The 25,534-nt window shown below is 45.5% G+C and overlaps 3 protein-coding genes and 1 long non-coding RNA gene across 4 annotated transcripts; 3 read left to right on the top strand and 1 right to left on the bottom strand.

The window, feature by feature from the left end:
* Positions 1–443: 443 nt before the first annotated feature.
* Positions 444–2,754, bottom strand: LOC133904621 (cationic amino acid transporter 1-like). The gene is made up of 2 exons (XM_062346093.1): positions 2,352–2,754; positions 444–1,834 (listed from the first exon to the last, which is right to left on the bottom strand). Exons 1-2 carry the CDS (start codon positions 2,752–2,754, stop codon positions 444–446), a joined length of 1,794 nt encoding a protein of 597 aa, XP_062202077.1.
* Positions 2,755–8,079: 5,325 nt separating this feature from the next.
* LOC133904305 (uncharacterized) lies at positions 8,080–8,873 on the top strand. The gene is made up of 3 exons (XR_009907458.1): positions 8,080–8,131; positions 8,460–8,523; positions 8,603–8,873. It is a non-coding gene; the product is annotated as an uncharacterized LOC133904305 (long non-coding RNA).
* Positions 8,874–12,518: 3,645 nt separating this feature from the next.
* LOC133904622 (uncharacterized) lies at positions 12,519–14,515 on the top strand. Its single transcript, XM_062346094.1, has 3 exons — positions 12,519–13,354; positions 13,448–14,384; positions 14,471–14,515. The coding sequence occupies exons 1-3, from the start codon at positions 12,519–12,521 to the stop codon at positions 14,513–14,515; spliced, it is 1,818 nt and encodes a 605-aa protein (XP_062202078.1).
* Positions 14,516–18,214: 3,699 nt separating this feature from the next.
* LOC133905086 (suppressor protein SRP40-like) lies at positions 18,215–21,170 on the top strand. The gene is made up of 7 exons (XM_062346792.1): positions 18,215–18,502; positions 18,611–18,675; positions 18,788–18,831; positions 18,922–19,898; positions 20,401–20,490; positions 20,592–20,653; positions 20,825–21,170. The coding sequence occupies exons 1-7, from the start codon at positions 18,272–18,274 to the stop codon at positions 20,928–20,930; spliced, it is 1,575 nt and encodes a 524-aa protein (XP_062202776.1). The 5' UTR covers positions 18,215–18,271; the 3' UTR covers positions 20,931–21,170.
* The last annotated feature ends 4,364 nt before the right edge of the window (positions 21,171–25,534 follow it).

Below are 25,534 nucleotides of genomic sequence, written 5' to 3' on the forward strand. Positions count from 1 at the left end.
GTATACAGACAGAATATACCATACACATACTTAGTAACTCTATATATTACTAACCCGGATCTGTATGACCCGATATACTCAGAGATCACAAAGATATATATTAGGAAGGTCTCGATCGGAAGAGATATATTAGGAAGGTCTCGATCGGATTACTTGACTTGAGTATGACTAATATTCAAATCGGATTCAGCTACTTTGCCTTGGCCGACACGATGAAGGACTCACTATCGACCCGAACCTGTATACATCATACATCTTATCTTTTGTTCGATTCCTTATCTGATTACAAATAGATTGTCGGTAATTAATCCTCGACGGTTGGAGATATTAAGCTACAATTCTTCACTCACTTTGTACACACATCAGCCAATCATAACAGATAAATTTAATAAATCAACCACACTGATCGAGTTCATTCATCGGCTCTAGCTCTGATCATCAGTTTAGTTGCCGCCGGCGCCGGCGCCGGCGCCGTCGACGGCCTTGCGGGCGCCTTCCTCCACCCTGGCCGCGTCGGCCTCGGCAGCGAGCGCCTTGGCCGTGTCGTATGACGCGTGCAGCCCGAAGAAGAAGTAGTAGGCGAGAAGCGCCGCCGTCCAGATCCCGAACCGCATGAACGACTTGGCGTCGATGGAGCCGAGCAGGAAGATGTTGATGAAGATGGACGCCGCCGGCAGCCACGGCACCAGCGGCACACCCCACATCTTGGGCGCCCGCGCCTTGGGTACGCAGCACTGCAGGTACAGCGTCGCGGCCACCCACGCCGGCAACGTCACTGCGTACGCCACCCACCCGCCACCCGAGCTCAGCCCCCAGTACGCCGCCGTCGCCACCGACGACGCGATGATCACGGCGAGGCACGCCGCGAGCTTGTTCCGGTCGGAGCCAGTGGTCTCTCCGGCGACGTAGTAGCGGCGGACGAGGAGCGCCACGGCCACGAGCATGAAGATGAAGAGCGTGGAGATGGACAGCAGGTTGGAGAGGATGCCGAGGTCGGTGAAGAAGGCGATCACAGCTGTCGCCGCGAGCATGACGATGGTGGCGTTCACGGGCGTGCCAAACCTGGGGTGCACCTGCGCGAGGCAGGGGGGCACCATGTGCGTCCGCGCGATGTGGGTGAGGTACCTGGCCTGCCCCACAGCGCTGACGAGCAACACGGTGGTCATGCCCTTGAGCGCGCCGAAGGCGACGATGTACTTGGCCCAGTCCATGCCGGTGGCGGTGAAGGCGACAGTGAATGGCGCGTCCGGGTCGATGTCCTTGTACGGCTGCATGAGGCAGAGCACGACGGCGAGCACGCAGTAGACGGCGGTGGTGAGCGTCATGGCACCGACGAGCCCCACGGGGATGTCCTTGGCGGGGTTCTTGGTCTCCTCGGCCATGGTGCTCACGGCGTCGAAGCCAATATAGGCGAAGAAGAGCACGGCCGAGGCGGCGAAAATGCCGCGCACGCCGAAGGGCGCGAAGTCGGTGGTGAGGTTGGAGGCCTTGGCGCGGGTGAGCCCGGCCACGATGATGAAGACGATGACGGCGATGTGGACGATGGAGAGGATGTAGTTGAAGCGGGAGGAGCCCTTGGTGCTCAGCACGGCGAAGAGGCATATGAGCGTGATCACCACGACGGCGATGGGGTCCAGCCGCGAGTAGTCCTCGGAGAGGGAGGCGGCGTGGATGCGGAAGTCGTTGGGGTGGTGATTCAGCAGCGTCGCGAAGTAGGACGTCCACGACCGCGCCACTGCCGCGCCGCCGATGCAGTACTCCAGGAGGATGTTGCCTGCGGCGATGAACGCCATGAAGTCGCCAAGCTCCACACGGAGGTACGCGAACGAACCACCTGCATGAATCATGTTACACAAGTTAACTAATCAGTCGCTGATTTTATCCAAAAAACATTTTATTGCCTTAATTACTATTGAAATCATCAGAAAAAGTAACTACTAATTAATTATGTTGATCTAATTCTGAACAAAATGGGAAGGATTGTGATTAGTTCTGTAATGCCGAATCAACATTTGCCCAAAAAAAGAACTAGCTAGCAAACCCCGATATTCTAGTGTAGCCAACTAACAAAAGTAGCTTTAATTTTCTCTATTTTAAAAGTAAAAAACAGCTCTAGCAAAACAAAAATAAAACAGGTCATTCTCATTCCCAAGAATCATATATAACTGAATGAAACAATTTGTATTCTTAAAAACAACATAAAATATCGTCCAAAAGGCTCACTGAGACGAAATCAATGCACTGATCTTCACAAGGGATCGTCGATCGATGGATTCTATGAAAAGATGAATTTTGTAACAGTTTCTTGCGGCTTGACATGTTTTCTGATCAGCTGGTGGATATATCTGTACCTGCAACGGGGATCTCGACGGCGAACTCTGTGTAGCAGAACACGGAGAGCATGGCCGACACGCCGGAGACGGCGTAGGAGACCACGACGGCGGGTCCGGCGGCCTCCTTGGCCTCCTGCCCCGTGAGGACGAAGATGCCCGCCCCGATGACGGCGCCGATGCCGAACCAGATGAGGTCCCACCAGGTCAGCGTGCGCCTCATCTCGGCGCCGCTCCGGGCGCGGACGTCGTGCAGCTCCGTCGCGTCGAGCGATCGCGCCGTCGCCCGGTCCCGCAGCCGCGGCCCCGTCTCCAGCAGCGCACGCCCGTACGCGGACCAGCTGCTGAAGGACTCCTCAGGGAAGAGCGACCCCGGGGCGCAGCACCCGCGCCGCCGCGCCTCGCCGTCGGCCGCCGCCGCCATGCTGCTAGGGTAATTAATTAATCGACGAGGTTTTGCAGGGTAGGGTGAACACGTGTGCGTTTATATAGCGGAGGGCGCGCACCCAAGGGGCGATCTCGGCCTTACGATTTGTGATCGACGGATGGCGCGGAACCGAGGGTGGTTACGATACCAGTGGTCGTTGCAACCGCGCGCCGCCCGGTGAAGTTGGTTGGGCGTCAAGATTCGTGTTGGGCCTATAGATTCTTCCCCCCCCCCCCCCCTCCTTTAGAGATTGGGCGTCTAGATTCATTGACTATTGAAAGAATTAATCAATCAATGGTAATTAAGTACTCCCTCCGTTAAAAAATATAAATCATATTTTTCATTTTTTAAAATCATTAAAAGTAAATTTTAATTGTTAATTTTCTTTATAATATGTTGTCAATCGCTATAGAATCAGCATCATATTAAAAATATTTTGAATACAAATTTATCAAAACAAACTTTATATACTAAAAATTCATATAGTTTAACTAATTATCGACCAATGTATATGAAGTTTGATTTTTTTGGAAATAAAATAAGCCTTATATTCGTGAAGGGAGGGAGTATTTCATTATCTGGCTCATTGGCTATCGAGAGATTCGATCGGGTTGCAAGATTGAAGCAAGCGTGGCGTTGCGCTGGAATTGGGTGGCTGTGGCTGGTAACAATGCGAGATTCTGCCGCCATGGATGGTCAGTCAGTCAGCCGTGTAGACCACTTCTACGTGCATGCATGCATGCCTGCATGGGAGAATCTGGAATCCTGCCGCTCTTACGACTAGCAATTTTTTTATTTTTTTATTTTGGAATAAAAAATTATAAAACTAGACGTCTATTTGAAAAAATTACAAAAATAGCATAAAAATATAGCATCCTCTACAACATACTTTTTTTAGAATTTTTTTTATGAATATTTCGATATTATTTTAAATTTTGAGAGTAATGAAACACAATGATTTTTTTAATCGTGATGTCGCTTTTCAACGGATGACAATATCTATTTTTGTAATTTGTTTAAACGCATACCAAGTCTTGCAATTTTTGATCTTCGAAATATAAAAATTAAAAAAAAAGCTCTTTACGACTCCATGCATGGCCGGCTTTCCATGTCCAGCCTAAATACGTACGTAGCTCCTGTTGTGTGTTGCCGACCACGGCTGTCTTTTGAAAAGCCAGCCCAAACAGAGAGCTGCCTCGTGCCTTCCATATTTTTCATAGCTTTGTCATGTAGAAAACTCATTTAGTGTTTATTTTATGATTTCTGGTCGATGCCCAGGCCCAAAAGGTAAACTGTCTACTTTCCGTCTAATAAAGTCATGTGCATCGTTCCTTAGGAGAAATATCTCTGTGGAATTGTAAAATCTCAACGAAGACGTTACAAAATCCTAATATGTGCAATGTATTTTTTTCCCGTTATGTTTTCCGGTCACAGTGACTCGAGCATCTTGTTTTTCCGGTCGTAGTGTCAAATTTTCGGCCACACGAAGCATCCATTCTGTTTTTCATGTCAAGGAGACGCGACGATTGTGGTTTTCCGGTTAGGGCAGTTTCTCAGCAACTTTTTTTCTGTTTTGGTTTAGGTTTTTCTGGTCGGCGGAAGCTCTAGAAACCTTTTCTGATCGCAGATAATATTTTCCGATCAAATGACGGGTTCATCCAGTTTTTTCGTCAGACCCAACCGACGCGCGAGCTATCCAACGATCGACACGTCCCAACCAAATGGCTACTCGCAACCAAAAAATTGTCGCTTATCTCTACTACTTAAAAAACACGAAGTGTTTCCCGCACCAGACAAAACGTCCTGCCATCCCTCTGCTCTGACAAATGGTCCCTCATTCCCTCCCCGCACGTCGCGCTGGATCCCTTCGGTTCCACCTCTGTTCAACATAACCGCCCACGTCTCCCCTACCCCGATCCACGCCGCCTCCCCGCTCGCTCCTCCTCCCCGTTGCCTCCCCGCTCGCTCCTCCTCCCTGCCGCCTCCCCGCTTGCTCCCTCCCCGATCCACGCCGCCTCCCCGCTTCCTCCTCCTCCCTGCCTCCTCCCTCCCAGATCCACATCCTCAAGCTAGGGCGCTCCTCCTCCCCACCTCTTATCTACTCTTTCCTCTGACCGCCCCTTCCATTCGCTCCGTCTCGTCGCCGGCCCAGGGGGTACCGCTGCCGCCAGGACGCTCGTCGTCGCTGACTCCACCAACAAGGCCGTCGCTGTCCTCAAGGGCACATCCGAGGTCGAGGGCACCGTCACGCTCACGCCAGGTGCGTTCCTCGTTTTCTGCCTTTTTTATTCGCGCATGTGAGGAGTTCTGCGGCGCCGTACCTCGGCGAGGAGGGCGTCCTTGTCGCGGAGGAGGGCATCATGGTCGACGCGGAGCACGTCGTAGGAGTGGCGCAACGCAGCATAGTCGCGCTCGAGCTACTTGGTCTTCCAGCGCGCGCGGCGGTTCTGGAACCAGACGGTGACCTGGCGCCGCTTCAGGCCGAGGTCCCACGCCTTCCGCTCCGGCTCCAGCTTGTTCTCCATCTCCAAGCTCCGCTCCAGCGAGCGCACCTGCTCCGTGCTCAGCCGCCGCTTCTTCTCCCTGGCCCCGCCGCCTCCGATAGCCCTACAAATTTTCAATAGAAATTCTCTGGGAGCTGACGACACAAATTTATGATAACGACACAATTCTCTGGGAGCTGATAGCCCTACAAATTTTCAATAGAAATTAAAATTGTTATTAATTACACTTTCCGTTGGCTTGTCAAGATGCACTTGACAAAGCACATGCATGGGAATTTTGTTTGCTGTTTGGAAGCTTGATGATCTAATTTGGACAACAGAGTCTGGGTTGGTTCCTTGAATACTTTCATTTGTTTCCGGTCTATGTTTCATTTGTGGATTCATGCGTTTGATATTATTTTTAGTGATATGGTCAGGTATATCTGAGTAATAAAATGTTGTTGCCTAACCAGTTGAAAAGGTCAATCTTTCTTTACCCCGTTTTAGCTACTTATTTCTTGAAATATCTGACCAACTGACAGTGTTGAATCATTGTTTACCTGCTGCTTTATCAGCTTCTTTGATAAATAACAGTGGAGGTACGCAAGGTGTAAAAATTTTGTGTTCCTTTGGGAAAGAGCTTATAGATGTATCAAAATGTTCTGACAAAACTGAATATAAGAGAAGTTCAGACAAAATTGGAGATCAGAGAATTTCAGAAATACAGGGGCAATCTCTATTTTCAATAATGTGAAATTAGTTTTTATTTCCTCTGTAATTGTTCGAGACCAATAATTTGGTTGCATTATTATACTACTACAGAATTAGTTTTTATTCCCTCTGTAATTATTCGAGACCAATAATTTGGTTGCATCATTATACTGCTACAGAATTAGTTTTTATTCTCTCTGTAATTGTTCGAAACAAATAATTTGGTTGCATCATTATACTGCTACAGATTGAACCAAAAACCTTTCCAACAATCTGCTTGCTTATTATCCTTACAAAATATGGTCTTTTCCTTTTAACTACCGCACAGTTGATGTTTAAATCATGAAGTGCATTATCCTCTGGAAAAGGACCGGAGTCTTCATTTACTGACTTGAAAGACAAATATGTAATTAGTGCCTTCCCTGAAGCGAATGATTTTGTGATGTCAGGAAGACACTGAGCCAACATATCCAATGGCTGTTCAGGCCAAATCATTCCGAGCCTCTCTGAGTGACTGAATGTTTTAGTTAAAATCTTCTGACTGATCTTCTCATTTAAATGGAGTTTTATTACAAGGGGGATAACATTGGTAGTTTGTTGGGCAAGTGGTTTATGTGGGTCTGTGGGATCTGCAGGGAGGGCCTATTTGCCCGTGCTCTAATTTTTTAGGAACACAAGGCCTTTTTTTGTATTTTCTTTTATGATTTCTGTAGCAGTTTTCTGTGGGAGGTTAGCAATGAGTGGACAGATGGAATATGCACTTTTTGATAGTACAAATTAGTGATTCCAATCCTCTTGGATGATATACCATCTGATGGAGCTTGAATATCTACTAAGCATGTGTTCAGAATGTAGCAGAGATAAGGTCTTGAGTAGGTACATAAGGTGTAACAATTTTCAGTTTCTTTGGGAAAGAGCTTATAGATGTATCAAAATGTTCTGACAAAACTGATATAAGAGAAGTTCAGAAGTGCAGACAAAACTACCAAAAAGAAGAGAATTTCAGAAGTATAGGGGCAATCTCTATTTTCAGTAGTGTGAAATTAGTTTTTATTCTCTCTGTAATTGTTCGAGACCAATAATTTGGTTGCATCATTATACTGCTACAGTTCCTTTAGATGAATACAGAAGGAACCATCGCCTACAGTTGACACTTTCAGATTTTGAATGTGCTTTCGGAGGCTTCTTCGTACCCAGATTGAACGAAATACTCCAACCATCTGCTTGCTTATTATCCTTACAAAATATGGTCTTTTCCTTTTAACTACCGCACAGTTGATGTTTAAATCATGAAGTGCATTATCCTCTGAAAAAGGACCGGAGTCTCCATTTACTGACTTGAAAGACAAATATGTAATTAGTGCCTTCCCTGAAGCGAATGATTTTGTGTTGTCAGGAAGACACTGAACCAACATATCCAATGGCTGTTCAGGCCAAATCATTCCGAGCCTCTCTGAGTGACTGAATGTTTTAGTTAAAATCTTCTGACTGATCTTCTCATCTAAATGGAGTTTTATTACGAGGGAGGATAACATTGGTAGTTTGTTGGCAAGTGGTTTATGTGGGTCTGTGGGATCTGCAGGGAGGGTCTATTTGCCGGTGCTCTAATTTTTTAAGGGAACACAAGGTCTTTTTTTGTGTTTTCTTTTAAGGTTTCTGTAGCAGTTTTCTGTGGGAGGTCAGCAATGAGTGGACAGATGGAATATGCACTTTTTGATAGTAGAAATTAGTGATTCCAATCCTCTTGGATGAGTATACCACCTGATGGAGTTTGAATATCTATTAAGTATGTGTTCAGAATGTAGCAGAGAGAAGGTCTTGAGTAGGTACGTTCCAACAAACATTTACTTGTTTTCAGAAGCAGGTAAAAACACCGCTGCAGAATGTGATGTTCTTTTTTCTTGTTTTAGAATTTTCGCTCTGGCTCCCAGTTTGAACCACCTAGGACTCTGTATTAATGAAAAACTTTGTGCATATTGAAGCTGGTGTCTATGGGGAAAATAAAACGATGATGATTGATCTTTGGTCTAGGCGCTTCAATTCATTGAATTTTCTTTGATAATTCTCAATTTTATATATGGTACATACTATGCAGCAGAATAAGTAAACCTACCTTTTTGTGTGTCTGCAAGTAACCTTTTCGGTTTATAATCACGTGAAGGGTCTTCTTCACTTGCAAGGTTAAATACAACTGTTCTCTATCGGTGCTTTAGATTTACCAATTTATGTGTTTATGTGTGAAATGTTGAAGAGCACTGGGCAGAGGCCTCAAATCCTTCTTGTGGTGGTGGATATGCTTGAATGAGAATTTTTTTTCATGCATCTCTGATTTTATTGTCAGTTAATCAAGAATTTCAAATGAATGCTATGGACAAGTATGATACTATGTTGCGTGAACCATATATATTATTATTTATAGCACGAATATGTTCAATACAGAGAGCTTTTGGTCAGTTAGAAAATTGTTTGGCATGGTGGTGCTGGTCTTATTTGGCGTTTTCCTTGCAGATGGCATCTTCGAAACGAGGCGAGGTTAGCACTCCATTGAAAGACATAACCAACACCACCAGCAGTAATGTTTATATCAACTACTATTGTCTAAAGGGGTCTTCTCGTACTAAACAACTAAATAGATGTTGTATTTCCTTTAGATGGTCTCAACATTACCACAGTTGGTGGATCTATGCAATCCTGTGTGCAGCCATCAATCTTAGATTCCAGAGAACGTAAGAGACAAAGAGAAAGGGAGCGGTATGCCCAAAATAAAGATGAATTACTAAAAAAGCGTCGCGAAGCCCGTCAACAAAAGAAAGCATCAGCAGCCCAAGCTAATGTTGAGAACCATCAAACAAATGAGTCTCCGATAGGCCAAATGGGATCAGGACAATCTGGGTTGACTGAGCTACAGAACACACCAACCGTGAAAGGTGTCGCTAACACACAATCATCATATTACATTCAATACTAAACATTACCGGTTTTAATTCAGTATATAAATTTTTTTGGTTGGTCACAATGTCTGTAGGCGCCCCCAACATTTTAAAGCAGTCCTGCTCTCCTGCATATTGTACGACAAATCCATCTCTTTCAGAGGGAGTCTTTGGACGCAACAAGGAAAATAATTCCCCTGAAGAAAATACTGATTGGTTTCATAAGAATAATGCCTTTGAGATCGAACATGTTCCTATTCTGAATCAAGATCAAGAGAGCGTCATGAACATTACTCAGTCAAACAATTCTCCTGTTCAATTGCCAGGTACCGTGTATAATTATATGATCCCCTACTACAATTATTTGGTATGTATTGTAGCTATTATTTTGTTTCCATTTAAGTGCAGTTATCAGTTTTTAGTGGATTAGTGTCTGAATCTTTTGCTTGGTTTATTACAAATCTTTGAAAAAATGGAAAAATGTAGGGAATAAACGTCTTCGTAGACGAGAATTAACAATCGCGCAAGTTGAATCAAGGCGTGCAAGTGATAGGGCACGCTATACAAATATGACACCCGAGCAGAAGCAGGCAAAGATAGTTCGCACAATCACGCTTCATGCATTGCGACGCAATACTCCAAGTAAAAATTCCATCGCAATGGAGAACCCTTTGTATAACCAATCGGATGTGCCCCTTTCGCTTAGCGCCTTTGCCCCTGGTGTCGAAGGTTCCCCTGTGGAAATGGAGATCCGGGATATGAATGCTTGTCAAATATCACGAAGGCAACTTGTAACACTAGGAGAAAGGCAAGCTTTGCTAGCCCGTAGTAACGCAGAATTCGCAGCTAGACGAGACACGGGAGCTTCTCTCCCCTTCGAAGAAAATCGTACAGTAGAAACACAATCCACCAGTTGTGTGGACCCTCCAACACAGCCAGACATTGCGGATAATGGTAATTCCCTTAGTTGTGTATATTGTCCTCATATATTCCAATGTGAAATGTACCCTCATGTACGTGTAATGATGTTCCTTTGATAGAAAACCCATCTTCAATTTTTCAACCTGCCAATGCCACAACGCCTCCAACACAGCCATCCGTTAATGAAGACGGTAAGGTTCTTAGTTGTATTTGTTTACTTTTGACAAATATAAATACAATGAAGACGGTAATACAATGCAACGCAAAAGGAACTATTGTTTACGATAATGTTTCATAGGTGATGATGAAGCCATATTCGAGGAGGACACGGACGAGGAGGACTACATGTTCGCTAGTCAAGGTACTTTTTGCCCTGGTCGCATCCCTGTTAGTATCATATAAGTCTCTAACCTATTGATGCTAAATCTCTTCAGATGGGGACAATGATGATGATGTCAAATTTGATGAAGCTGACGATTCCACTGTTGCGGCCTCAAGCGTCCCCGATCCATATGACCACGTGTATAGCAATATACCCCAAAGCACGCACGTGCTTAAGCCCCAACCGAATTGTGAATTCTGTGACGCGAAGAAGTTTGAGTGTGAGCCTAAAGGGTTCTGCTGCCGTAACGGAAAGATCAGTCTGTCCAATCCAAATACACCACTCGAACTTATGAGGCTATGGTCAAGCGCAGATTTAGACGCCAAACACTTTCGGGATAGCATTAGGTTCTTCAATGGTCATTTCTCATTCACTTCTCTTTACTGTCGCCTTGACAGCGAGACCACCAACATGGCAAGCAGTGGTATATATACGTTTCGAGCCCACGGCCAAATGTACCACAACATACATTCATTTGGAACTAATGGCTTGGACCCCCAGCATCTAGAGATGTACTTTTATGATGACGACACAAGTCTAGAGCACCGATATCGGTGATGCCGCGAGAAGCAATACCGACAAGACCAAGAAGTCATCGCGAGGCTGGTTGGCATACTTCGTGACAACCCATACTCTCAGCATTTTAGGAGTATGGGACAGGTCGAAAACCTGGAGGATTATCGTGTGACACTAAATCTTGATAATAGGCTCGACCAAAGGACGTATAACGTACCGCTCACTTCAGAGGTGGCAGCCGTGTGGGTCGAGGGCAGCGAGCAACGGAAAAACTTCGATTGTAGCGTTATCCTGCATGGGAACAACAACGAGACGTATGGTATCCGGCCATATCATGCGTGTTATGACCCCCTGTCATACCCTCTCTTCTTCCCGAGAGGCGAAATTGGCTGGCATCCCGATATCCCAAAGGTTGGCGTATCCATGGATGCGGTTAGGGCGGCTCGTGCGGCTCGTGGTAACAATAACGAAGATCCAGGTTGATATTCTCGTACAATTAATATTTTTAGCATGGGTTTTGCCTTTGCATTCGTTTATATCTCGCACTAACATCTGCCGTAATACGCTCCACGCAGATTCAAATAGCAGGCTGTGCGTCTCTGTGAGGGACTACTATTGCTACAAATTCCAAATGAGGCCAGGGATATTCAACCCGATATTGTTCGGTAAACGTCTTTTCCAACAGTTCGCGGTCGATACATACATCAAGATCGAGAGTTCGCGGCTAGACTACATATGGAATCATCAGAAGGAGATAAGGCGGACCTCTATCAAGGCTTGGTGGACAGCTTTAATGCTGGAGAGAGCAGAGCAGATGCGGTCGGCAAACAGACCGTGCTGGCTACATCGTTTATCAGAGGACCTCGAGATATGAGGCGTCAGTGCATGGATGCTATGGCATTAGTGCGGAAGTACGGAAAGCCGGACGTCTTCCTCACGATGACCTGCAACCCTAACTGGGAAGAGATCACGTGTGAGCTCGAGCATGACCAGATACCCCAGGATCGTCCAGATCTCGTCGTGCGTGTTTTCAGGGCGAAGCTCGAGGAACTAAAGAAACAGTTGTTTGAGAAGCACATGCTTGGCAAGGTTCAGGCCTATGTCTATGTTGTGGAGTTCCAGAAGAGGGGATTGCCTCACGCCCACTTCCTGCTGATCATGCAGGGCAAGTATAAGCTGGTGTGTCCGGAGCAGTATGACTGTATCATCTCTGCCGAGCTCTCGGACAAGCACAAGTACTCAGAGCTATACACGATGGTCGTCAAGCATATGATGCATGGCCCTTGTGGTGTGCTGAACTCCCAGTGCCCCTGTACAAAGGATCGTGGGTCATGCAAGAACCATTATCCGCGTCCTTTCAATGCGGTTACCATGCAAGGCAAGGATTCCTACCCGGTGTACAGGAGACGCGATGACGGTCGCCATGCAATGGTTCGAAAATGCCAGCTGGACAACAGGTGGGTCATCCCTTACAACCCTTACCTCTTGCGGCTGTTCAACTGCCATATCAATGTTGAGGTCTGCTCAAGCATAAAGGCTGTCAAGTACCTGTTCAAGTATATATACAAGGGCCACGACCGTGCGTCCGTATCTGTGAACGAGGCCGACAACAATGACATCGACGAGATCAAGCAGTACAGGGAGGCGAGGTGGGTTACCCCTCCGGAAGCCTTGTGGAGGATATACGGCTTTGACCTGAGCAAGAACTCTCCACCTGTGATGCAACTACAACTTCATCTCCCGAACATGCACATGGTTTCGTACTGAGGGGGCCAGGACATACAGGAGGTGCTCGACCGTGATGATGCCGAGAAGTCAATGCTGACAGAGTACTTCAAGGCAAACAGAGTACACGAACAAGCAAGAGGCATCCTCTACCGTGACTTCCCCGAGTGGTTTACTTGGCAAACAGGGAAAAATAGAAAGTTTTGGCAACCGAGGAAACGTGGTGGACAAGTCGGTAGAATTGTGACGGCCCATCCGGCCGAGGGGGAACGCTACTACCTCCGGGTTCTACTGAACCACGTGACAAGTGCCACATCCTATGAGGACCTGAGGACAGTTGATGGCGAGATACTACCGTCCTTCCGTGATGCTGCGGAGAGAAGGGGACTGATTGAGGTAGACAATACGCTGGACGAGTGCCTCACGGAGGCCGAGTTGTTCCAGATGCCATCGTCGCTCCGAAGGCTCTTTGCAACAATATTGGTATTTTGTGAGCCCGGCGACGTGCGTGGCCTCTGGAACAGACACCTTGAGGCAATGTCGGATGACTACCGCCACACCGATCAATGCACACACACGGTCGAGCAGAAGGTTTTGATAGATATTAGGAACATGCTACAGTCGATGGGGAATGATATAAGATCGTTCCCTCTTCCTGATATCGATGAGGCACTTGACATGGCAAACAGTGTGCCGAGGGAGATATTTGAGGAGTCTATGATCAGTGTGGACCATGAGCACATAGCCTTATCTGACTCCCTCAACGTCGAGCAGAGGGTCACCTACGACGAGATTCTAGCCGCGGTTGATAGCGGCGAAGGAGGCCTGTTCTTCGTTGATGGCCCTGGAGGCACAGGGAAGACTTTTCTTTACAAGGCACTGCTTGCGACGGTCCACGGCCAGGGGAAGATCGCCGTGGCGACGGCTACGTCTGGTGTTGCCGCTTCTATAATGCCCTGAGGAAGAACCGTGCACTCACGATTCAAGATACCTCTGACCATTGATGATGGGGGTTACTGTAGTTTCACAAAGCAAAGTGGGACGGCTAAGCTTCTGCAGGCGGCATCACTGATTATGTGGGATGAAGCCTCCATGACTAAGAGGCAGGCGGTGGAGGCCCTGGACAACAGCATGCGTGACATAATGGGTCGGCCAGATGTCACGTTTGGCGGGAAGACAGTTGTGTTTGGTGGTGACTTTAGACAGGTCCTCCCTGTTGTTCGAAAGGGGTCAAGGTCTCAGATAGTTGATTCGATGCTACACAGGTCCTACCTGTGGGAGCGCATGCGACACCTAAGGCTCATGCGTAACATGAGGGCTCAGAGCGACCCATGGTTTGCGGAATACCTACTGCGCATCGGTAATGGCACTGAGGAGGGTGATGGTGATGGCAATATACGACTTCCTGATGATATATGTGTGCCGTATACAGGAAAGGACACAGACCTTGATAAACTTATAGATAGCGTGTTTCCGATGCTCGACGCTAACCTAGCTGACCCGAACTACATCACGTCGAGAGCCATCCTATCCACACGAAACGAGTGCGTGGATACGATTAACATGAAGATGATTAGTCGTTTCCGGGGGGACAAGATGGTGTACCATAGTTTTGATTGTGCTGAAGATGACCCCCACAACTACTACCCCTCGGAATTCCTTAACTCCTTGACCCCAAACGGGCTGCCTCCGCATGTGCTGAAGCTCAAGGTTAATTGTCCTGTCATACTGCTCAGAAATATTGACCCCGCCAATGGACTTTGCAACGGGACAAGGCTTGTGGTCCGGGGATTCCAAAGAAATGCTATTGATGCAGAGATCGTGCTCGGGCAGCATGCTGGGAAGAGAATTTTCCTACCTCGTATCCCCCTATGTCCCTCTGATGATGAGATGTTCCCTTTTCGGTTCAAGCGAAAGCAGTTTCCTATCAGGCTCAGCTTCGCCATGACAATTAACAAGGCACAGGGACAGACCATCCCGAACATCGGTGTGTACCTTCCCCAGCCAGTGTTCTCTCATGGCCAGCTATACGTCGCACTATCTAGAGCCACTGCCAGAAGGAACATCAAGATCCTCGCCGCCCCGAATGAAAGTAAGAAAAAGGAGAAGCGCTCAAATCAGAGTGGGACGTGCACTAAGAATATCGTCTACAGAGAGATCCTCACACCATAGTCGAGGTATTTTATTACTTATTTATCGATTTGTGGCTGTTGTCTATACTTCGCTTATCTTTGATGTGATGCATCTAATTTCGTTTGCGCAGGCTCAATGGTAGAAGGTGCCCAATTGATATGATGTAGAGAGAAAGGGTAAAGGCAAAAGTAACAACCCATGAAGTTAATGCGCAATGCGCAAGCTCAATGTTCATGCCTGCTATTCTTCTACTAAGCATGGGTTAATGTATTTTTGCACATACGTATCACAAATCAATAACAGATGATGATGCAAAGTATGTAAACTTGGATGTATGTATTTTTTGCATTGTATTTTAAAACCGTTGCAACGCACGGGCACTCAACTAGTAACCAGAAAAATGGCAACTTGTTACCGGAAAATCTCACACGAACGGAAACTTTTGAATTGCATATCGGAAATTTGACGAATATTTCCGGACTAAAATCTTGGCAACAACTGTCCCTTCTAATTGTAACAATTGTGTAGTGCAAATGGAAAAAATATTGGTGCTTTTCAATGTTTTGAAATTTTGGGGGGAACCACACCGCTTGGTACGGTTATGTGGGTCTTGGCTATGGGGTAGTTCTCATTTCACATAATCACTGTTATGGGGGCGTTAGCCTTCCATTTCTTGGATACGATGGTCAGTTGCAACCACGACGATACAATCCCCTATGAGCCATGATGTTGCACCCCTCAACGATCCCCTCCGTAATCTCCGCCACTCGGCCACTCACCTCCCCTTCCTTAGAGACACCGGCAGATTGTAGTCACATGTGAGCTTATCCACCCAAGTAGATTGCAAATTCCACCACGATTCAGGGCATCCCAATCCATTGCGATTCACGGTGTCCCAATCCACGGTGATCCCCTCCATCCCGCATCAAAGCACCACAATGTACATTGCTTAATCAAGATCCCTGACCACATGCCACTGTAGTTCTAGGGTTTGAAGTTTTTCCTCTTTTTTACCCCAACCATGTGTTGTTTGTGCCGAACATTATCGTAGGTCCAGCATGTTTAGGTCATAACCTGACATTATCATAGACCCAAATTTGACCTATTTTGTATGGGTTTAATTGTTTCATTCAAGCATAACCCGCCAAAAATTGGTAAAAAAAATCTCTGGCTTTTTCATGGTTTTAGTTGCAATTTCTCGTGATTCTTGTGTTCAGATGAAGAAACTCAACAAACCCCCCAAGCGCATGACAAAGATTATCTTCTAGAATAGCTAGAAATTTTTCGACATGCCTTTTAACAGTGCATGTGGCTCAAGCGCTCCTGTGCCAGCTGATTAGACAACCACAGTAGGTGCTGCTCCTCCAATGATTGAAGTTGTCACCACCGATGCTCATGTGGTAGCTGGAGTAGTCACTGCTGAGGCCCAGGCAGTAGCCGGAGCACACATCGTTGAGTCCTTTGGAGCCGACGCTGCTGCTGATGCCGATGTTGTATCCTCTAACATTATAATGACATCGGTGTCATATGTGGTTCCCTCAACTTCAGCAAGATGTTCTTGGTTATCGTTGCACTCACTTCACAAGACTATGCCCGGAAAGAAGAGGAAAGCCATTGCACCGACGCCAGTGGATGCTTCGGATGTTCCCCGCCCCATGAGGACACGTTTTTCTAAAAGTACATTGGCGGCCGGACCATCATGACAGAGATCTCCAGGTCGGCCATCACTTGATCTAGTTCAGGAGGAGCCATTTGTCGAACAACTCACAGCCATTTTTTTTCTTTGAAACTTTCAGTTTCCATATGAACCGGAAAATATACCTTTCTTACTCTGTAAATACTTTGTCATGTTTTTGTGCACTTGTAGCCTTTTTTGAACCAGAAAATATAGTTCCCTTACTCAGTAAATCAATTGTTATGTTTATGTATCATCATATTCTTTGATGTAAAGCACAATTCAGAACCAGTTTACTTCTATGCAGCTTGCTCGCAATCTGATGTCTTGGTTAACCTATAGATCCAACCCATTTGATGTTCTTGACACAATCAAGATGTTGTTGTCAGACCAGCATGAAGATATTAGGATGCTTGGGTGGGGAAAGTTCCTGGAGTTGGATCTTTTCTACTGGCTGATGAAAAAGATTGATATAGAGTCTATGAAATTGCATGTGCCAAATGGCAAGGTACTTTTGATCACCGAGCACGATGTCAATATAGTTCTGGGCATGGCAATGGCTGGAGGCAATATTTCTCACCACAATTTTGTGGAAGTAACTGCTCTTGCTCCAAATGATCGAAAAATATCCATCGATAGGCTTCAGCAACAGATACAGAAGCATAGAGTCAACGTCGTGTCTATCAAGTGTTTCTTTATGATCGTGTTCAATAGGTTGCTTTTCCCAACCACCAGCCATGATATATCGTCCACCGATATCAGGCTAACAGTGGACATCGACCAAATTGGTGACATCAACTGGTAGTGTCGGGATGTTGTTCACGACCGCAAGATGGGATGCAACCTATGATTGGCAAACGAGGAACTGCAAATTCAAGAGGCCCTCGATCTGTGGCTGCGCAACATTCGCTATTGTGAGTCACATATATATATGTATGTAAAATATCTTCGTGGAGGACATTTCTATCTCTTCTAACAACAATTTTATCTTCGTGCACCTGTTGTGGGCGTTGAAATCTCAGAGTCATGGATGTAGTGGTCGATGAAGTGGTGGAAGGAACGCTGAAGACCACCGAAGATAGATGTTGCTACCTCTGGAGGCCGACATGGTGGTGCAGTTGGATCGCCGAAATGCCCAAAACGATGGCGCTCTGGAGATGGCCGACATTGCAGTGTTATTTCCTCACTGGGCTGTCCTGCTCATTGGTGCTCCCTCATCCTTTTTCAAGGCACGGTGTTGGTGCGGCCGCCCCATTTTTTTCCTCGCAAGTTTTTATGTGGTGTAACCTGTATGCATTTTGTTTTTCTGTTTTCTGTATTCAGAGTGTGGTTAGATAGTTATGTACGGGGGAGGAAATAAGGGACGTGTTTCATAAGGCCATCCTTAATAATATTCTCTTTATTTTGTTTCCTTCTCGATTCTCTTTCTCGTTCATATTTCTTTTATTTTCTCTCATCTCCAACAACTTCATTTCAAAAGGAATCGCGAAGGGAAATGAGAGAGAATCTTATCATAAAAGGAATGACCCTGAGAATCCTGTCGTGAAGGAAACCGTGAAGTGAAACCGTTGAAATGCTGAAGGAAACGAAAATCTCTTCACGACAGGATTTTCGTTCAAAAAATTCCGTTGTGTTCAGCCTAACAACTCGTATGCATGGTGATATCTAACAATAAACCCTCACACGGTGACGATTTGCCCTTTAAATAATGCCAAACAATTCCTCCCGAAGGTCTAGCCAATTGCTCGTAAAAGAACACTTACTTAAACCGGAAAATATTTATGCGCTGACCCAAGACAATTGTTTTGAATTCAGTATTTTCTAGCGACAAGAAAATAGCAGTCACAAAACATGAAAATTGCTGATCGATAACAGGAAAAGAAACACTTACTCACTGAATACCGGGTCCCACCAACACTCGCGCCCACATGTCAGATAGGCCTACCGGGCCATCCCCCCCCCCCCCCCCCTGCTCGCCAGCACGCCCCGTCCCTCCGCGTATAAACCCCGTGGCCCAAACCCTAGCCTCCGCCGCCTGATGCTCTTCGTCCCGCGCCAGGTTGCACTCGCCTCCTCCCACCCTACCGCCGCCGCCGCCATGGCCAAGGAGGTGCCCAGGAAGGAGAAGAAGGGCAAGAGCAAGGCGGCCAAGGGCTCCGCCGCCGCCCCCGACGCGAGGGCCGCGGTGGTCGCCTCCGTCGCCGCCTTCCTCGAGTCCGGGGGATTCCCGCGCACGCTCGCCGCCCTCCAATCCGAGGCCAACCTCGAGGTATTAAGTGTGACCGCTAATCTCTCTCCCCTTTATGCATGCGTGCGCCGTGTCGCCATTTCGATGCGCTGTTGTTAATGCGCCGAATTGGGGAATTGCTGGTTCCAGGCGGGTGCTTGGAGGTCGTCGCCGGTGAGCCTGGAAGGTCTGGTCGCCAAATTCCTGGAATCGAGGTACTTGAACAGTGGCAGAATACTAGTCTTGTTACATTGCTTCAATTGGTCATTAGTAGATGGTGAGCTGTGTACCATGGTATATGATTGATGGATCGATTGTTGTATACAGCAATTCTGCTCCAGTAGCCGTCATCGTGGGAAGCGATGAGCAAGGTAGCACCTTTGTTATTTGTGAATTTCTGTCATTTGGCATAAGCTTTTTGCGTATTTTTTATTGGTGCTGACCTGAATTTGCTGTTGCAGATAAAGCAACTGACGGTGCGCTGCAAGATGCTGGCAACAAAAAGAAGAAGGATGGTGACACAGTATTGAATGAAGCTGACACAAATGCGAGTGCGCCTTCTTCTCTCCAAGAAGACAAAATTAGGGGGAAGAAAAATAAGAAGAAGAAAGGTGGTGCTGAAGCTTGTGAATCCGAGAGCAAGGCGAGTGAGCCTTCTGCCCAGGAAAAGCCCAATGAAAATACGGGTGGTGAGACCAAAGAGAAGAGACAGAAGAAGAAGGGTGACTCTTTAGCGGGTAATGCTGGTTGTGATGAAGCAAATGGAACAGTGAAGAGGGATGGTCAGAAGTTTGATGGCAAGAAAAAGAAAAGCAAAAAGCAGGAAAAGGATGATGATGTTGAAGCTAGTCTGGAAAAGGTGGAATTTGCGATTAATAAAAAGTTTGAAGCAGCAGATAAACTTAAAGAGGATGGCAATACCTCGAGACAGGAAGAACAGAAGAGTCAGAATCATGATGCCGATGGTGCTCTGGATAAAGCAAAGAAAAAGAAGAAAGGGAAATCAGCTTCTGAGACATTGAAGAAGATTGATGCAGGAGCTGCACCTGCTGGGGCGGATGGTGACAAGGGAAAGAGTGATGCGGTAGAAACAGTGAAAGATTATAATGAGAAAAAGACTAAAAAGAAGCGAAAGAAGTCTGATTCTGAAGAAAATGTTCAGGTAGAAGGCAAAGAAGATGAGGGGAAAGGTTCAGTTCCAAAACCAGATGACGAGAACAAGAGTGGAATGGAGATCGAAGAAAGTGAAGATGGAAGGCCTTCAAGTGAGAATGCAGTTGTTGGCAAGAAACGGAAACTAGAAGAAGTAGAAGGAAGCAACCCCCTTGCGAAAGAAAATGGTACAGACAACCAGACTCTCAGCAATGGTTTTGAGGATAATTCAAAGGAGAACAGCACCATATCAAATCCGAGTAAAAGGCAGAAACAATCATCTGAAGTACGTCATTTTCTGTTTACTCCATCATCACTTCATATGGTTTCTTAGTTTTACACCTTATTTCATTTACATTTGTTCATCATCGTAGTTGTTTGCCAGAATTCATCGGGAGTTCTTTCGTACATGATAGCTTCATTTACTTGTAATTTTGTTCAACCTCTTGCTTTTCCATCATTTATTCCAAGTCAAAATCTGCTTGAAACTAGTTGGCTGGTTGATGCTATATCCAATAGTGCAACTTGACCATGTGATGCTTAGAAATTCATAACAGACACAAAGGCTAATGTAAGCAGTCATAACTGAGACTCTCTAGATAAGCTGACATTGATCTAGTTTGATAATTTCAATACCTTGGATATGGAGATTATATAGGTAGTTCAACCAACATTACCATCATTTGTCTTATGCTTAGGATGCTGATAATGACAAAATTTCATCTATTTGACAAATGTTGAGAACTTGACATTATGATTAAGATTAATTCTTCCATGTTTCACTGCAGCCTAAAACTGTGAATGCATTTCAACGGGTGAAGATGGAGGATGTCAAATTTGCTGATGAAAGACTTCAGGATAACTCATATTGGGCTAAGGTGCTTTACTGCTTTTTATTTATCATGTATTCATATGCTCATAGATTTTAACACTTCTCTACTAACCTTTTATGTCCTATCTGTGCTATCTTCTCTTATAGAGTGGTGCAGAATCTGGTTACGGTGCAAAGGCACAAGAGGTCCTTGGCCAAGTCAGAGGAAGGTTGGTGCTTCTTCCAGTCCCCTTTTGATTTTTTTTAAGAACAGTGTAGGGGAGGACCCCCCCCCCTCCACCCTACTGAATAACTATATATATAGTGGTAAATATGTTCCTTTCTGATTTCGCTATCCTAGGTAGCTTAACACCATGTTGGTTCGATTTTCCCTGCTGCAGGGGTTTCAGGCATGAGAAGACCAAGAAGAAGCGTGGAACCTACAGGGGTGGGCAAATTGATTTACAAACCCACTCGATCAAGTTCAACAATTCAGATGATGAGTGACCAGCTTTGCTTCTCCAAGCTGGTAGTTCACCATTTTTGTGACCATTACCTGATCAGTCATGCTGAAAGAAAGAAGTGAGGCCATGGATGCGATGCACCAGACTGTTGTAGTTTTGTTATGATGAATGTGCTGCTAAATCGTCTAAATTTTGTGTTGGGCTCGCTGATGTATCAATTTTGCCACTGCTGAATGCCGATGCGACATACCGTACTACTACATATTATCATTTACTTCTACTAGTTTTTTGCCCGCGCTTTGCGTACGATGATAGGAAATTAGCAAACGTTATGTGCCCTTCAGTTGGTAATCTGTCTACACTAGTTGCTGTTGGTTCAGATCGTATTTTCATGTTTCAAATAAGATGCAAAAGGTAATAAACATGATGCAGGCAAAGTGAATGGGCAGGCCATCAAGTTGCTCGCCTGCTCATGGTGAGCTGGGCCATGGCTAGTACTGGCTAATGCTGGGCCATGCCAGGGCAGGGCACGAGTGGCCCATACCATACAAGGGTCAAAGGCCAGAGCAGCAGTAGAGTGAGAGAAGCAGTGCTCCTGCCGCTGCTGTCATGAGAGTGGCTGTGTCTGCCATGATGACCACAGCAACCTTGGAGCTACACCCATGATGATGATAGATATGTTCAATGGAGACCCTGGCCCCTTTTGAATTTGATCGATCCATTCAAGTACTTCCCCTGTTTCTAATACTTGGCACTATTAACCAATCACGGAGATTTAGGTAATTTTTGGCAAAATATTTTATAACCAAAATACTTTTTTTATGATTAGTATTGATACGCGAATAATGAGGTAAAGTATGAATTGATAGGAGTAAAATAGAAAAGAGGCCAAAATAGGAAAGAGTGATAAAAAATGCATTGAGGTACTTAAAATGCTACGTATTTTAGAAAAACTCTTTTAATCAAAAGTGACAAAACAAGTATTACGAAAAGAAGGAAGTACAATATTCAAATGCAATCAAAGCATGGAGCTGATTGATTGCGCTGCTGCTGCTGTACTCATCTCATGAGTGGTGGTCAAGATCCTCCCAGACCAGACCAGATCACCAGAGCAGGAGAAGATGTGCCACTGCAGTGACCTTGCAGGGCCTAACCTATCATCCAAAAACCTAGACCAGTCACTTCCAAGAGATGTCTTGACATGTTGCATGCACTGTAGCCATGCCTGGTTCTTGGAAGAACTGCCTTTCTTTCTGGGATGCATCTTCCTGTGTTTCACAAAGTCACAATGCAGATATGTTCATTGTTTTGGCCTTTTGGGGAGTAGTTCAAGGGCGGGCATAGTGCTGGATTGCTGATAGTAAAACATGGACTGCTGTATATGCTTTGTGAAGCAGGAGAGGCAGAGATCAGCTCAAGATGTCAAACATGAAAGGAGAAAGACTGGTGTCCCATATTCAGGTCCGTGAGTGTCTTTCTGTCAGAATCCTACTTTGGTTTTGGCACACACACAAAAAGAACACGTTTTCCATACAATGACTGATAGTTGCTGTCAACATCTGTTGACCTGAGAATGGCTCTGAATTAGCACAAGCAACCAGGTTGTCATTTATCAGCTCCAACTTCCTACTGCAGAACTGCAGACTACTGCTACTACATGCACAGCTTTTGCCTGCGTGCATATCGTCGTATGGACGCAAACTTTTTTCTACTACTATCTTCAACCACCGAAAGAATCCATTCAAACCTGGCAGAACTGTTTGCAACAATCAAAGAAAAAAAATGGCAATTTGATCCTGTTGCTGCCTTGTACCACCTCACACACCACAATAACTGCCACAGTTCAGTGAGGAACAGCCTGTGGGAGTTCACCTGCTGCTGCTGCACTGCAGCTAGATTGAGTGGGGTTTCCAACATGTACAATGAGAGGTACTACTAGCGCTGCACTTTTGCAGATCTTTCTCTTGGATTGCAAGCAAGCCAAGAACCCTAGCCAGTAGCCTTCTTTCATCTGGTGGCAGTGCACAGATGATGCATTCCCCATTGATGCCTTTCTATGTTAGCATAAAAGGACACACCTCAGATACTATTAGGGCATGGCAGCTCTGAAATGATTACAGCATTCTTAAAAGTATAGCAATAGTATCCTAAGATATAGGAGTAGCTAGTGATATCTATGCCTCTGAGGTGCCATAGCAGAAGAATCAACTGCCATATAGAGGAGTGATACTTTACTCGAGTAGTGCCTTGTCGTTTGAAATGCGCAGTTGGCGCCAAAATTTAGCACCCACAAAGACAGGACAAATTGGAATTCCCTTGGCAAATCAACAACTCCAAGTTGAGAGCATGCACGATTCAAGCTTAACAGTCATCCTTGAGCTGTTGTGTTAGACAAACATTTAAATTACATGAAGATTTGCATAAGGGTGACATCAAGCATTGGACTATGTGACCTCAAAAACCTAAAAAGACAATTGTGAGGCTAAACTACATGGTGGTGAAACTAACTAGAAGCATCAAGACAAGAAACCACAGTGGTGTGTGACCTAGAAAAATGGCCAGAAAACAGAAATGGGTTTGGTGGACTCTTGCAGAGGGTATGAGGACATGAGTTGATAACTTTGCCAAACCCTAGAATAAAAGTGAGGTTCAAGGGGCAGCTGTGTGTGGCTTCTGTCCTGTAAGGAGGAGAAGAATGAATTAACAAAGCAGGGTTGTGGCTTCATTGTGTGTTAGGGTGCTTCTCCTGTTGTTGGGTTTTGGGCTTTGGAGTCTTCTCTCCCTCTCCTTTCCTTGTGGCTTTTTCTTGGGTGCGTGCATGGATGCATGGGGTCTAGTGTTGGATAGGGTGGGGAGGAGAGAAGGTTTTGAAAGGAAAAATGTTTAAAAATTTCTGATGTTCTTCTTGCAATTTGGACTTCGATGGGAAATCCTGCCTGTGTCCTTCAAACTCAAAGTCAAGGATTTGTGTAAACAATACCCATGGACTGAAAAAAATGGAAAGAAGACGGTAAATAATACCCATGGACTGAAACAAAATATTTGAAAGGAGACAGTAAACAATATTCATGGACTGAAAAAATATATTGGAAAGGAGAAAGCAATTGCTCCATGCCCATATTTTGAAGTTTAATATGCGCATGCGATTTGCCTTCATTTTTTTTTCTTTCTAAATCATTGCCCTTACTTTGAGATACTAAATGTGTGGTCTGCCCCTCTTTTGTGCCGCGTGTGATCCTGCTCCATATACCCATTTTACAATAAAATAAAATAATATGATGGAGATTAGAGTGAGTTGGAGAAAAGATCGAAATGCCCCTCGTGGCTTATGTTGCATACCTTTGAGCACTAAATCCTCATTTTGGTTACTCACTTCTAACCCTAAATTGATTGGGCTCCGAAATCGGTTCCCTGGCGGCGTTGCTTGCGGGCGTGGAGGCAAAAGGTGCGGTGCATGAGGGGCGGTTCGGGTGCGGACTCGACCTTCACTGTCCATTGGATTGGTTCGTCCCCGATTCATTCGCTCTCCTTGTCACCTACAGACTCGGACTTGTCAGATCGGTATTAGACCCGTCGCTACTAATTTTAAAAAAGTAGGGACAATGGTGCAAAGTAAAAAAAATGGGGCAAACAAGCATTTAGGAACCAAAGTTGGGGCAAATATGCAAATGACCCTAAACAATACTCATGGACCGAAGAAAGAATTATTGGAAAGAACAGTGAACAATACTCATGGACTGAAAAAGTTGAGTTACATATGAGCACAGGTCTTTGCTCACCATATCACAGGAATAAGTTGGAAAACTCATGAACTGTTAAAGAAATCCACACCAACAATTCTCACGGGAAATCCACGTTCTCAGATGCCTTTCTCAACAAAAACAGAGTAAACAAATTTGTTCTTACTGGCATCAGCATGTTCGACATTTCCAGCTGTGATGTTAAAATAGTGCTGCGGTGAACTAGACCTGTCGGAATCAATGGCGATGCAGCAGCAGCAGATCGAGCAGTGACAAAAAAAACCCTGCATTCCGTCACGTACAGCAGCGATTGACCACACGTAACATCTGGCGATAGGCCACTGTGGAATTTACACTGGCAGTAGTAAAAGTTTAAAATACGAGGAGGGACAGACATATGGCAAAGCAGCGCAGAAATTTGCCGGTTTTGAACGTGGTTCCGTGGGGGCGGTGAGCTGAGGCTGAAACTGAAGCTGAAGCTCCCCTTGAGTTCTCTCGGGAACGATGCAATGCGTGTTGGTGCAGCAAAACAAGAAAGAAAGGACAAGCAGCACCAACAGTGTAAAAGATACTTATAACAGTGCGAGGCAAGTATTGCACCGTTTTAACCATAATTTGTTCACACCTTCTAATTTTCAAACGTCTGAAAATAAATTGATTAGAGCGGCAGGGATGGAGTAGCTAGGACAAAGTAGTAAGAAGAACAATACATCCGGGATATAAGGTAAAAGAAATAATGTGGATTGTCGATTGAGATTGAATGGCTTATATTGGTTGTTTGAAAAGAAAAGGAAAAACCAGACACCTGACACATTTGTCCGATTTGGAGAGTTTTGTACAAATTTCCGAAACTTTCAAAACGCAAGGCAAGTGTTTCTAGCTACGCGCGCGAACGATCCTTTGTGAT

The sequence above is a fragment of the Phragmites australis genome, chromosome 22 (genome assembly GCF_958298935.1).
Source record: "Phragmites australis chromosome 22, lpPhrAust1.1, whole genome shotgun sequence".
Lineage (NCBI taxonomy): Eukaryota > Viridiplantae > Streptophyta > Magnoliopsida > Poales > Poaceae > Phragmites > Phragmites australis.

Bases quoted from the DNA above. Each gene is read 5' to 3' on its own strand.
- LOC133904621 (XM_062346093.1), bottom strand. From the start codon at position 2,754: ATGGCGGCGGCGGCCGACGGCGAGGCGCGGCGGCGCGGGTGCTGCGCC. The intron at 1,835-2,351 runs GTACAGATATAT...TGATTCATGCAG, and splicing joins CGTCGAGATCCCCGTTGCAG to GTGGTTCGTTCGCGTACCTC.
- LOC133904622 (XM_062346094.1), top strand. From the start codon at position 12,519: ATGCTGACAGAGTACTTCAAGGCAAACAGAGTACACGAACAAGCAAGA. The intron at 13,355-13,447 runs GTCTGGTGTTGC...GGGTTACTGTAG, and splicing joins ATCGCCGTGGCGACGGCTAC to TTTCACAAAGCAAAGTGGGA. The intron at 14,385-14,470 runs GCACAGGGACAG...CGCACTATCTAG, and splicing joins TCGCCATGACAATTAACAAG to AGCCACTGCCAGAAGGAACA.
- LOC133905086 (XM_062346792.1), top strand. From the start codon at position 18,272: ATGCTCTTCGTCCCGCGCCAGGTTGCACTCGCCTCCTCCCACCCTACC. The intron at 18,676-18,787 runs GTACTTGAACAG...TGTTGTATACAG, and splicing joins GCCAAATTCCTGGAATCGAG to CAATTCTGCTCCAGTAGCCG. The intron at 20,654-20,824 runs GTTGGTGCTTCT...TCCCTGCTGCAG, and splicing joins CTTGGCCAAGTCAGAGGAAG to GGGTTTCAGGCATGAGAAGA.